Here is a 14,079-nt window from a genome sequence, read left to right on the forward strand (position 1 = left end):
GTGGGAGAGTGGGATGAAAAACTTTACTGATGAGATGAACAATGAGAACCTTTCACTTTGTAATTGTCTGCAAGTACACACAGAAAAAGAAAATATGTGGGCTGTGGGGCTGGGAGTAATGTCTGAATAAAGAATGTGCATCGCCATCCAAAAGTGTGTGTTGAGACTTGTGGAAGTGGAATCTGAATGAGAGTCAACCCGGTTCTTATTTACAACAAACTTTTCAGGAGTTTCACTCCAACAAAAGTTAAAAAGTTCCAGTGGACAAAGCATGATAAAATGTCATTCCCAGAGACAGGCGGATCACAGGAGACTTTATTTAGGTCACCAAATAAATAAATGTGGGATGTTTATTTATGCACAAATGAATTCTACCCAAAGTTTATTGATAAGCTCTATTATAAACTGAGTTGCAATGGTTTGTCATTTTTAAAAAGTGGGTCCCCAGAAAAAAATGTTTGGGAAACGCTGCTTTAGAGTGCTCCTCCAGTGGACAAAACATATTTAAGAGCCCTTTAGAGTGTCCTTGGACAAACTGTGATAGAGTGCCCTCTAGAGTGGCCTTCCAGCAAAGAAAACACAATGCAGTCTAGAAAATTATTTGGCCTCGACATGCCTTTAAGTGAATAAATAGTTCCTTGTGGGGTTTTATAACAGATGTGTAGTAGTTTAAGTCACATAATAAGACTATTTTAATAAATATAGAGAGATGAGTCCGCCACTGGTCAGAAATACTTTATAGACATTTAGAAAACTGAGCAAATTCAGACTCATCAGAATCGGAATCAGCTTTATTGGCCACATACAAGGGATCTGAAGTAACTAAGTGCATTTACTCAAGCACTGCGCCATGTGCTTGATCTTACATATTTCTATTTTATGTTACTCTCTAAACTTTTCCATGTCATTGCCTCAAGTAGCATTACACTGAGTCCCCCCTTCAGTAAGGTGTCTTCAAAATGTATAGTGTTAAGATTCTATTTTACAGTGATACACATATTACTACTATTACTACTACCACAACTATAATAATAATAATAATAATAATAATGATGATGATGATGATGATGATGATGATGATGATGATGATAATAATAATAATAATAATAATAATAATAATACGATTTCAGATTTTATTCACAGAAATATAAAACCTAGAAATCCCGTCTCCACTTAAGTTTTATTTTGTATTTGCACCTTATTGATATCTGATATCTGAGATGTTATATTCTATATTTGCACACTCATTCCTGCTTTTCTCAACAGAAAAAAAGGCTTGCGGTGATGATGCCATTTTCACTTTCGTTTGAAGGTTGAGTACAGTCATCTGAAGCACAGTGGCACTCTGCATTTTACAGTCCGACACATCCACTACCACAGGTGAGTTATTTCAATAACTTTTTGCATCGACAGCCAGAAAATGTCTGTCTCGTCACTCCGGTTTCAGTTCATGATTTCAGTTGTTATAAGCGATGTGGCCACAAAATGGTAGAAATACACAGAAGGGCGTATAATAAGTCTTTATTCCAAGAGTACCTGGCTACGGAATATCTAAACTGAACGAGAAAAATAAATGAGGAAGGAAGGACAAAGAAGAAACAGTTATAAACAAAAGACCAGCAATGGCAGCATACTGCCTGACATAATGCTACAATGAGGTAAGAAAAGCTGGAAAAATATTAATAATATTCAACACATCTGTTGCATAATGTGAAAACTTACCGGGTGATGAGGGAACTTCTCAAAATGCATCGTCTGTAATTAACCATTTATAACTCTGTATTAAACGGAAAAATAAAAATCTAAAGAGTATACATCTGTGTACAAGGATTTATTATCTAATTTGACAGGACAGGGAGTAGACAGAGGGGGGGGGGGGGGGGGACAATATGCATCAAAATTGCATGCTTTACCAACTGAGCTACAGGGCAGCCGCCATAAGTAACAGTTTAATGCAGAACATTTAATGGAGTATTTCTATTTTTTTTTTTATGCAAGTAAAGGATCCACCACTGAGATTGAGGCCTAACACGTTTCACAGTTTAACACATTCGATATATAGTTGCTTGCACGTTGACTTTTCACATCTCAGTTATTCATCTCAGTCACATGACAACTTCTTTTTTTTTTGGCTTTTCTTTTAAAGAAGATAAAATATGTCTTATTAGAAAACTCCATATTATCTCATCATAGTTCTGCGTCCTCAGGGCTGTTTGGACAGTTTACCTTCTGTCAGGGGTACGATGCAGTCCAGACTGTCTAAAGATCAGCGCACTCAGCTGCTCTCTGTCCTGGGTAAACCCTACCTCCAGCTGATCTACAAAGCAAGCAACCATGGCTACTGGGATGGTGGATTCCACAGCAGCTGTGACAGAAAGGGGCCCACTGTCATAGTTGCCTACAACGCTTCTGGGTTTGTCTTTGGGGCGTACACCTCCAAAGACTACACCCAGAGTGGAAAGGATGTCTACGACAAGGAAGCCTTCCTCTACAGCATCAGTCCAGGAAAAATACCACTGAAGGTGGAAGGCATCAGGGGACAGCCTGCTTTCACAGATGGAAAGACTGGTCCAAATTTTGGTGCTCTGGTGTTCTTGCACGAAGACAAACCTAAGGTCAAGTCCAACCCAGGGACAAACTTCAACTTTGAGGCTGCAGCGATGCATGGAGGCGACTTGACACTGACTGAGCTTGAAGTGTATCAAGTTGAAGGTGTGTGACGATAAACACGTCCTCTTTTTGAATACAGAAGGTATATTTATCCAACATGTTGAGACCATCTTTAAAGTACATAATTGATCTTTTTTTATGCTGCTTATATTGACTATAATTGCATTGTGTTATTAAAGTGGACTGTAGTGAACTGATTTTTAGTGTTGAATAATATAAGTTGCAATAATTTTTTCCCCCTACATGCAGGTCTGGGATATCTCCAGCCCAAACCCTGGAGGACCATCCAGTGGACTGCTAAGTATGTAAAAATCATTGACAACTTTTGCAATCAAGTCATTGAAAAGCTGCAACGAAAGTAAAGTACGGTGGCCGACAAGGGCAAATGTGCTGCATACACAAAAACAAGTTACATATACAGGAACGTGCTGCGTGGAGCAGATTATATGGCCTTTCTCGATTCAAACTTTCCTCCAACCATATCTTTCTTCTTCTTGTTTTTTTTCTTTAAAACAACATAAGCCAGAGGGAACAGTGTATATAAATTCAATACAATAAATAGATACAGTTTCAAACAAGACTGGATAAAGAGAATATTAACAAAAGTTAGATAAATTTAAAAAAAAAAAAACAATTAAATGAATAATTACTTGAAGATAGGTAAATTACAGAGTACCTTAAACGGGGGTTAAATGAACAACAAAAAGTGAGAGAAGGGAAGCAAACAATAATATAAATATTACGCAAGGGAAGAGAATAATACTGTTTCAGCCATTACACAATTCAGTGGGAAAGCCTTTTAAATAATTAAATATTTTTTGTGTTTTTGTTCCTTTTAGTATTTTCAGAGATTTCAGGTATGATTTGAATTCACTTAGAAAAACAATACATTTGGGAGATGATTTTGAAATTCTGTTCTTATGGATAAAAAACTTGGAAATACATAGAATTACATTACGGCAGAGTTGTTTTTGTTTTTCAACATTATACCAAATATTATGTCAGTTATAGAAGTACAATCTGAAAAAGATGGGATCTTCTCTTAGTTTCAGCCTTACAGTTTATACTTTGATTTGTAAGCGATGGCTAATTGATTGGAAGTGTTGGCAGATGACTCCTCAGTCTCTATACTCAGACAAGGTGGCTGCTGCTTCATCTGTGTTAATCTGATGTGAGATGTCTTCCTTCACAGGTGTACAGATAACACATATTAGACCAGTAAATGTTGTCTGTATCATTTATATTCCTTCTAGGAGAAAGCAGCAGTTGAAGGAGACAATTCTGAGCTATAAGCCTGACATTGATACAGTTCATAAGGCCCGGGTGTTGTTGGTCGGCCCTGTTGGGGCCGGCAAGTCCAGCTTCTTCAACTCCATCAACTCAGCGTTTCGAGGCAACATGACATCCCAGGCCATCGCTGGTATAGCAGGCAGGAGTGTGACCACTCAGGTACGGGCGCAAGAGTTAGCAACAGCAAAATCATGAAAAAGACAAAATTTGAAAAACATTGTGTTGGTCATATGAACATAAAACTGAATCCACATGCTCTAACTATACAGTTTGTCCTATTAAATTTCATTTCATGTCTCCTCTGTAGTTCCGCAGCTACACCATCAAGGCAGGGAGACGTGGTGAAACTCTTCCTCTGGTCCTGTGTGACACAATGGGGCTGGAAGAAAACGCTGATGCTGGTTTAAACATTCAAGACTTAGTCAACATCTACAAGGGTCACATAAAGGATCACTACCAGGTCTCCTATGTAACTGTATAGTGGTAAGAATGTAGTTTATTGGATATTTAATAATAAATGAATCTAACTCTTGCTTCATTTGTTCCTCAGTTCAGTCCCTCCTCTCCTCTCATGGAAAATTCTCCTGGCTATAAGATGGAAGTGACCCTGAATGACATGATTCACTGTGTGGTTTACGTGGTCGACACCTGCAAAGTCTCTGTCCTCAGCCAAAAAATACTGGACAAGTTTGCTGCCATCCGGAAAAAGACCATCCAGCTAGGTTAGCAATATAATAATGTTATTATGTCACCATGCTGGCAATAGCTGTTGTTATTCTCTTCCTTTTGCTTCTGATCTCTCTCCACTTTTGATCAATTACAGGACTTCCTCAGATTCTGCTGATGACCAAAGTAGATGTGGCCTGTCCGCTGGTGGCAGAAGACTTACAGAATGTTTATCACAGTGTTTACATCCAGCAGAAGGCAATATCATTATAACCTCCACAACATCATCATGAAATATAAATGAAATCATATTCAGAATAGCAATGCTCTGACTTGTTTTTGTAGTGGCATCGACAACTTTGTTCACATCCATTTCTTCCCTTCAGGCCCGGGAGCTGAGCGAGTCTCTGGGCATCCCCTTGTCCTGTGTGCTGCCGGTGAAGAACTACAGTGAGGAGCTGGACCTGGACCAGGACATTGACATACTGCTGTTTACTGCTGTGCAGCAGATGCTGAACTACGCAGACAACTTCTTTGAGAACCAGGTTACTGAGGACAAAGAATGATCAGCTGGAGCTCTACAGGTCCAGTGATTATATTCATCCAGAGTTATCAGAATAAACATGTTACTTTGAAGACAGAACAGAATTTCCAGTTTGATATTTTTCAACTTGTATTCAATTCGCTTGTTTCTTGTAAATATACACTCATTCTGAAATTGATACCTGCAACACATTCCTAAAAAGTTGGGGAGCAGGTTCACTACTGTGATACATCACCTTTTCTTTCAACAACACTCACTAAGCGTTTGGGATTTTTTTAAATGATATTATGGATTGCAAGTGCTGAAATCCCTCCTCCTCCTTGAAATTGTGTTTTAGGAAGACATTCTTAAACTGGACTTAAACTTGGATTATTTGCCCACTTAGTTTTTCACACAGTGCTGAACCTCGCCTCATCCATGCTTGTGAATAACTGAGCATGACTGACCAGTCATGACCAAATAACCTATTTACCTTTTGAAAGTTCTGAACAAGTGTTTTTTGAGCATTTTATAATTTTCCCAGTCCTTTTTTGATCCTGTCCAAACTGTTCTTGAACATGTTGCAGGCATTACAGTGTATAAATAACCTGTTCAGTGATGTAAAGTGATGATTTTCAGGAGGTGGTGGTGGTGGAGTAAACATGGTTTCTTCTTGCTCTACAGAGAAAACTGGAGGTCACGACAAGATAACCAGCTGGGCAAAGCCCCAGAACCTCAGAGGCCCTGCAGGCTCCAGGTTGACTGTGTGGAATTATAATTAGCAGAAATTTGGGTTTTTAATACAGCATGCATCAATAAATCACAACATAAACTGAAGTGAAAGGACCTTTAAGGCAACCCCTGTATTACTGATAAATGATCTGCATGCATATAGCTCTGTCATAACCAGTCACTAACTAATAAAGTCCTAAAAACAGTGTGTGTTTATAACAGACTCGTTTTTGACTGAGGTCATGGTAAATACTCACTTGAGTATTTACATTTACTGCTACTCTATAGACTGCTTCTACTCTCAGTACTTTATATGTAAAACATATCATCGGTTTATAAAATATGCATTGTTATAGAATAGACTACCCAGCAGCGAAAGTTATTAAATAAGCGATACTGTACACTGTAGGATGATCCTTCATCACCCTGTCAGGGTTTATTTTGCAAGAGGGCCGGCTCACTGTACATTATCCTGCTTATTACACTGTTACATACCAAATAAGCATTAATTTGGTCCAAAATATTTATTTAAAAATCATTTTATGCATTAAAAATTATTTTATTGCTCCTCTGTCTGTTTTGCATAGCAATGGTCTGCTATAGAATTCTAATTGACCAATCAGAATCAAGCATTTAACAGCCGTGTAATAAAATTTGCTAGACCTTGACAACATTAAAATGCTTTTCAAATGTACATCAATCCTGTAGTAATATACAAACTTTGTAAATGATTACAATTACTTTTGATACTTCAGTTACATTTTGCTGCCAGTACTGTGTACTTTTACTTCAGGAGGATTTTTTTTATTGCGGTATCACTACTTTTATAAGCTGATGAACAAAACAGCATCACATAAACATAACACATGAATTTCAGTTTGGAGTCTCGTGTACAGTTAACTTCAGATTTTCATCATTTTTCTTGGCTCATTACAGAATGTTATTGTCAACCTTTATTTTTATTGGCTACATCTTTTTCAAGGAAACTCCACCCAATACTGTTTCACTTTTGTTTTCACGTTGAGAAGACACACATCAACTGCACCACAGCAGCCTGCAGAGTTTTACCAGGAAACTTCTTCTACTACACGTGAGTATGAAATTTATATCATATTTAACTGCGTTTATAGTACTCAGATAAAACGTGGCATTGGTCCAAATTCAGTTATCATTTTTAACTGATGATATGCAGGGTTTTTTCCCCCCACCAGACGATAAGGGATTACTTTTACTTTCTTTTTGAGGCTTTTTCTATCTGAAAGTATTTCACGTGCTTTATTCAGCAAATGCTATCTTGCTTTTATCAGGGCTGCAAGTGAGGCTTATTTGTTTTATATAGGCCTACAGCATGTTGATCTGAGATCGATATCATCATTGATATACCATGCAACCTTCCAGTGAAATACTATTTTACAGATTCTCCCTGTCCTTAGTTAAACAAAAACCATACGAAAATGATCTAAACTCATAAAAACAGAGTCAGCAATAACATCACAGTTAACTTTTCACAGTATTAACAGACAAAATCACCTTTTCATCATGACATATCCACTGGAAAAAGGTTAAACATTCACTTTCCAGTGGTAAACAAAATAAAAAAATTCTATCGTCTTGAAATTTTTCAGAAGACATCCTTCCTTTAAAGGATGTATGATTTATTTATTTTATTTTTTTATTAGTCTCACAACAGGGACATTTTCAGCGTTACTGAAGCAAGCGTATAGCAACATAGAAAGAAACACCAAAAAACAATAAATAATAAATAAGTAAGCAAAAATATGAACAGAGGTAATATAGGCTTGAATAAATGTATCAAGATGAAAACATAAAAATATGATCAATATGACCAAGAGGAAAATGTAACATAGAATCAAAATAAATAAGAGGAAATATAAAAAATAGGAATAATATAGACATGAGGAGGTAATCAAGGTATAAACAAGATATACACATAATGAAATAACAGTATGTACAAAATAAATGGGAAACAGACTCAGCAGTTAACACTGTTGCACAAAACTGAAGTGTAGATATTGCACAGTTCGGTGTGAGATAATAATGCACCTGAGCAGAAATATTGCACAGTGTGGTGTACATTCATATTTCCCTCAGTGAAATGTTGTTATTGCACATTGATTTATATTAATACTTCAGATACTTAAACTGGTGTTTATGGTCTACTGGGAGCCCTGCTGGTGGTACAGTCTGACAGCTGCAGGAAGGAAGGACCTGTGATATCGCTCTTTCACAGTTGAGGGACGAAAACAGTCGGTGAAGGAATTCCCCAGTGCAGACAGAGTGCCCTGCATGAGGCGGGACTCATTCTCCTTCAGTGATGACAGCTTAGGACACTGGCTCTACAGGGTGTCTTTTGTTTTTTTTTGTGAGTTTTGCTTCCACTGTAGGTTCTCCTACATGCTTGGAAGGGGAGGGTGAGGTGAGGGATATTCAGTTGATTGCAATCTGCAAATTCACCACTAAGTGCCACTAAATCCTACGCACTGCTCTTTTAACATTTACAAATAACTCAAGTCCATCCACATTTTAAACTTGCAGTTGTTCTCAAACACATCCTGTTAATAGAGAATTAATATATTCCAGTTTGTATACTTCAACTGTGCACTACTTACTGTCATTACAATAATTATTTTTTATTATATATGATTGTTGTATGATGCACATTTTTGTACATAATTCTTCCATTTCATGATCTTTATTTCTATTTCTTCTTATATTGCTGTTATTATATTTATATATTGCTGTACATATTGTAGAGTAAGGGAAATACAGTGTTTCTTTACATACATCTTATTGTATATGTTTGTTATCACTGTTATATTATTTTTTTACATATTCTAGTAGAATGTATATATTTTTACATACTTCTTATTAGCTATTTTTTTTAAATCATTTCTCTATGCTTATATATGTTCTATCCTTGAATAGGAGCACCTGTAACATGACAAACATGCCCTGAGGGATTTTGAGATGTAAGAAATTATTAAAAACTCTACCATATTATCTGCTGCATCCTCAGGTTTGTTTGGACAGCCTCTCCATCATGTCTGCTGTCACATCCAGCTTGTCTAAAGATCAGCAGAAGCAGCTGCTCTCTCTCCTCGGTCATGTCCAACTCCACCTGCTCTACAAAGCCAGTGTCCACGGTTTCACAGCTGCTGCTTTTCACGGCCACTGTGACAAACAGGGACCCACTGTCATCGTCGCTTACAATGCTGCCGGGTTTGTCTTCGGAGCGTACACCTCCAAAGACTACACCCAGAGCAAAGAGGACGTCATTGACGAGAAGGCCTTCCTCTACAGCATCAGTGCAGGAAGAAACAAACCACTGAGGGTGGCAGCAATCAGTGGACAGCCTGCTTTCACAGATGGAGACACTGGTCCAAATTATGGTGCTTTGCTGTTCCTGCATGAAGACAAACCTGAGGCCCAATGCAACCCAGGGACAAACTTCAACTTTGAGGCTGCAGCCATGCATGGAGGCAACTTGGCACTGACTGAGTTTGAAGTGTATCGAACTGAAAGTAGGTGATGATTAGCACTAAGTCTTATCAAATATGAAATATAAAATATATTTTATCCACATACATTCAGGAAATCTTTAAAGTACATAATTGGTTTCTTTTTTTTAGTGAATTAGCAAACTTGTTTAAAATATGCAAGTAGCTTAAATAGGAATGACATTGTTTTATTGAAGTGGACTGTAATGAATGCATTTTGAATGTTAAGTTAATAATATAAACCATAATGTAAGAATAAATTTACTTTTCACATGCAGGTTTGGGAGATCTCCTGCCCAAACCCTGGAGGACCATCCAGTGGACTGCTGAGTATGTAAAAATCATCAATAACTTTTGCCATGATAAATAAAAATTGTTGCCAAAGTAAATGACAAAAGGTTAAAAGTTCAAATGTTCAATAATTTGTGCTTGCCTAAAATTAATTATTTGATCCATCATGATGGTGCGTTCCATTTGAACTGGAAAGTCAGAATTTCCAAGTTTTGCAGTTAGAAATTAATCTGAAATGCCTGAAGTCACCACCAGGAAAAAAGCTCCTCAACTGTTATGGGAGAACATGACATAACATTGTGAGTCATGTTATCGATCTTTACTTTAAAAAGTAAAATATGTGCACATTTTGTATTATCAATGCAACATTGTTATCATTTCGAATTGAAAAAAGCAGCATAACAGCAGCTGAAAGTCTTGTTGTAGAAGTGTACTCCAGGGTTCATGGGCAGGTCACTGGTGGGTGTGGATTCAGGCGCAACAGACTTGAAACCCTCAAACTCTCTACATCAAATATGTCAGTGATGCTATCCAAACCTCTGTAGCTGTAATTGAAAACCTGTAATTGTCTGTCTCGTTTGTGTTCCCTCAAGGAAAAAACAGCAGTTGATGAAGGTCATTCAGAACTACAGGCCTGACATTACATCCGTTCCTCAGGCCCGGGTGTTGTTGGTGGGTCCTGTTGGAGCTGGCAAATCCAGCTTCTTCAACTCCATCAACTCAGCGTTTCGAGGCAACATGACATCCCAGGCCATCGCTGGTACAGCAGACCAGAGTGTGACCACTCAGGTACAGGCACAAGTTTTATTCTTTGTGATGCTTTCATATGTTGAAGGTGACCTTTGTCCTGTTTGTTTGCTGCAGCCTAATCATGAAACTTTGCAACCAGGGATAACAACTGCAAAACATCAGATAAAACCATGAAAAAGACAAAATTGTTTCTTTCCTTTGGCTGCTCGCAACAGAATATAAACTAAATCAACATGCTCCTACCACAGTTTGTCCCATTAAATCACATTTCATGTCTCCTGTGTAGTTCCGCAGTTACACCATCAAGGCAGGGAAAGGTGGTGAAACTCTTCCTCTGGTCCTGTGTGACACAATGGGGCTGGAGGAAAAGTCTGATGCTGGCTTGGACATTGAAGACTTAGTCAACATCTACAAGGGTCACATTAAGGATCGCTACCAGGTCTCTTACCCTCCAAATTATCTACATTGCCATGTGACTAAATCAGTGATAAGAGTGTAGTTTATTGAGTGATTATTAACAAATGAATCCATCTTGTACTTCATTTGTTCCTCAGTTCAGTCCCTCCTCTCCTCTCATGGAAGATTCTCCTGGTTATAAGAAGCAAGTGACCCTGAACGACATGATTCACTGCGTGGTTTACGTGGTTGACACCTGCAAAGTCTCTGTCCTCAGCCAGAAAATGCTGGACAAGTTTGCTGCCATCCGGAAAAAGACCAACCAGCTAGGTTAGCAGTATAATAATGTTGAGAATGATTCCACAGTTTCATTTTTAAATTATGACACTAAAGGTGTCGCAGTGCTTCATTGTGCCCCCTTTTAAAATCATTATTATGATGAAAGACCTACCGATCTCTCCTCATGGTTTCTGCAGCGTTTTAACAGTAAAAATTGATATTATATAAAAATATAAAACCTTTTGGCTGCTATATTTAGCTGTAGCTGCATTTTCTTGTCAATAGCACACATCAGCCTCACAATACAGCAGTGTTCCCCATCGAGATGTCGCTCTGCATGTAAGAAATTGACAGAGCATCTCATCTTGTGTCGCTTTAGTTGTTTTTAATAGTTATAAGCAGATAAATTCTTCCTCAGTGGTGACAAGCTCCCAGGTCAACAGGGGCAGCCATGTTGCATAATGACCTTCCTGATGTTATTCACAGAATATTTCGTTTGCATGCCCTCTGGGGTTTCAGATAATACTACACCGAACAACATGTTGAGCATAAACACCTCCACACCTGCTCATAAGTCGCTGCAGGAATAAACAAGGCTCACACAGTTGGTGCGACAGGCAGCTGGTCTTTTCTACTCCTCTTCTTCTGATCCCTCTTTTTTGTAGGACTTCCTCAGATTCTGCTGATGACCAAAGTAGATGTGGCCTGTCCGCTGGTGGCAGAAGACTTAAAGAATGTTTATCACAGTGTTTACATCCAGAGCAAGGTAACATACTAATGACCTCCTCCACTCCTCTAAGACATCATACTGGGAAAAATGATGCTGTCATCGTTGAGGTGGACACTTGTCTTTATGATGATATTGATAACTTAACTCACTTCCTTTCAGGCCCGGGAGCTGAGCGAGTCTCTGGGCATCCCCTTGTCCTGTGTGCTGCCGGTGAAGAACTACAGTGAGGAGCTGGACCTGGACCAGGACACTGACATACTGCTGTTTACTGCTGTGCAGCAGATGCTAAACTACGCAGACAACTTCTTTGAGAACCAGGTTACTGAGGACAAAGAGGTGAATGATCAGCTGGAGCTCTACAGGTCCAGTGATCATCTCCGCCCAGACTTATCCAAACAAACTAAACAAATCATTTGAAAGACACAACGGCAGCATTTCTCAAACCTTATTAACACAAAATAGAGTCAGTTGATCAGACATATTTAATTATGGAATAATACATCTGATGTGTACACCATTTTTTGTTGATATAAAATTTGTTTTTCCTTTTAAACTAAAGCGCTTCTGTTTTCTTTCTTTAAAAAAGATAAACTAAAAGTAGCCAGCCATGACCTAAGCATGTTTGAATTGTAGAAGTCAGCAGCCATCCTTTTACTAAATAAAATAATATAATTGAATAAAATACAATGCAAAAACCATGTAATAATATGGTACGTATTTTTACAGCCTGTTACCGTGTTGAGATATTTTGTTATTGCAATTGCAATGCATTCTATTTCTAGGTATGTAGGTACAACAACTACAAGCAAGTGTTGACCTTGAGGTTATTTTGTCAACAGCCTCTTCCACTGTCAAGAATAAACTCAAGTCTTAAGCCAACATGTGGACAAGAAGTCCTTAAAGGGGCAACATGTAAAAGTTTTAGTTTAAAACGTTAAAAAATGGCATAAAATTATCAACAGAATGTGAAGAATTGACAGTTTTGGTGTCATGTCCAAGAATTCTATGTATTGTGTTGCAGATATAGCTACTGAAGTTAGCATGCTAACCGGCTAGCTTCAGCCCGTTCTGTCTTGTAATCCCACTTCGCACCTCAAAGGGTGATAGTGAGTCACTGTGGCGCCCAGTCTGTCCTCAGTCCAACAACACCAAGATGGTTTTCTTGCCAGGTTTGGCTCCTGGCACGCTGGAGCTGATCCTGCCATAATTCCCGTTCCTCAGAACCAGAGGCCCGGTCAGATACACTGTAAATCACTGAAGTACTAAATTCCCTGTTGTCAAACTGGGCTCTGTCCATGTTCACAGGGAGGCTGCTGAGTCTACTAGCTAACGGCAGCTACAGTTAGCAGTAGTTAGCCAATGCTTAGATATAGCACCTTTAAAGTCTTCAAAAAGAAGAAAGATTCAACATCTGTGGTTTCTCCTTTGCAAACTCTATTTGCTGATGAAGATCATGCAAACTGATCAAAAGCTCTAGAACAGGTACCATATAAACCTTGAAATGCAAATGTTTTGTTAATTTTAAGATGTCTAGAAACAATTACACACTGATACTTTTTGCTGTACTTTGGATGTATTTACTCTTTAAAACAGTTAAGTTGTTGTTTTCAGTCACTTTTTTTGTCATGAACTGGACCAAAGTTGATGCATGTAACCACTGTTTACATCTGAATTAACCTGCTTGCTTGAAGTTTCTAATAAAAAATGCATTTGTACTTATTTCCAGTGTTACTCTTGGTTGTCATTGTTTTCTTCTTGTTGTTATGACTATGCGGTCCCAAAATGGAAAGATAACTTGCTTGAACATGTGTGGATGTTTTGTTTGACTGTGACTTTCAGGGGTGTTTCCTTCCTTCAGTCAGCCACTAGATGTCAGTCATAACATAATTTCATAACCATTGTGCTCAGTTATAAAAACTTGGGCTGTTATGAAAACATGAAGAGCTAATGTTGCACAACTGCATCTGCTTCAGCATTCTGAAGAAGCTAATTGAAATAAGTTGATTTTTATTGATGCATTTCCTTGATTTTTTTTTTTTTTTTAATGAATTTCCTTGCAATCTTATACTTTGATGCACTGTAATCAAGCAGTCAGGATGACAGAGCAAATGTACTTTCATGTCGTGCAAACACATCACTCAGTCTAACCACACAATCAAACCACCAGTCAATCCACATGACAGAGACAGACGCTGGATTTTCTTTGGGGCCAATTGCAAAACTCGCCTAGTTTC

The 14,079-nt window shown here is 38.2% G+C and overlaps 1 protein-coding gene and 1 pseudogene across 2 annotated transcripts; both read left to right on the forward strand.

The window, feature by feature from the left end:
- Positions 1-1,265: 1,265 nt before the first annotated feature.
- LOC146310966 (interferon-induced protein 44-like) lies at positions 1,266-6,075 on the forward strand (annotated as a pseudogene). Its single transcript, XR_014772280.1, has 8 exons — positions 1,266-1,380; positions 2,208-2,712; positions 2,920-2,971; positions 3,924-4,119; positions 4,268-4,420; positions 4,511-4,682; positions 4,784-4,884; positions 5,013-6,075. The product of XR_014772280.1 is annotated as an interferon-induced protein 44-like (transcript).
- An 834-nt stretch (positions 6,076-6,909) lies between these two features.
- Positions 6,910-12,653, forward strand: LOC146310967 (interferon-induced protein 44-like). The gene is made up of 8 exons (XM_084742103.1): positions 6,910-6,971; positions 8,919-9,423; positions 9,678-9,729; positions 10,284-10,479; positions 10,727-10,879; positions 10,995-11,166; positions 11,781-11,881; positions 12,005-12,653. The coding sequence occupies exons 2-8, from the start codon at positions 8,943-8,945 to the stop codon at positions 12,260-12,262; spliced, it is 1,413 nt and encodes a 470-aa protein (XP_084598229.1). The 5' UTR covers positions 6,910-6,971; positions 8,919-8,942; the 3' UTR covers positions 12,263-12,653.
- Positions 12,654-14,079: the final 1,426 nt, after the last annotated feature.

This window comes from Lutjanus erythropterus, chromosome 18 (genome assembly GCF_056507025.1).
Source record: "Lutjanus erythropterus isolate fLutEry1 chromosome 18, fLutEry1.hap2, whole genome shotgun sequence".
NCBI classification, from domain to species: domain Eukaryota; kingdom Metazoa; phylum Chordata; class Actinopteri; order Lutjaniformes; family Lutjanidae; genus Lutjanus; species Lutjanus erythropterus.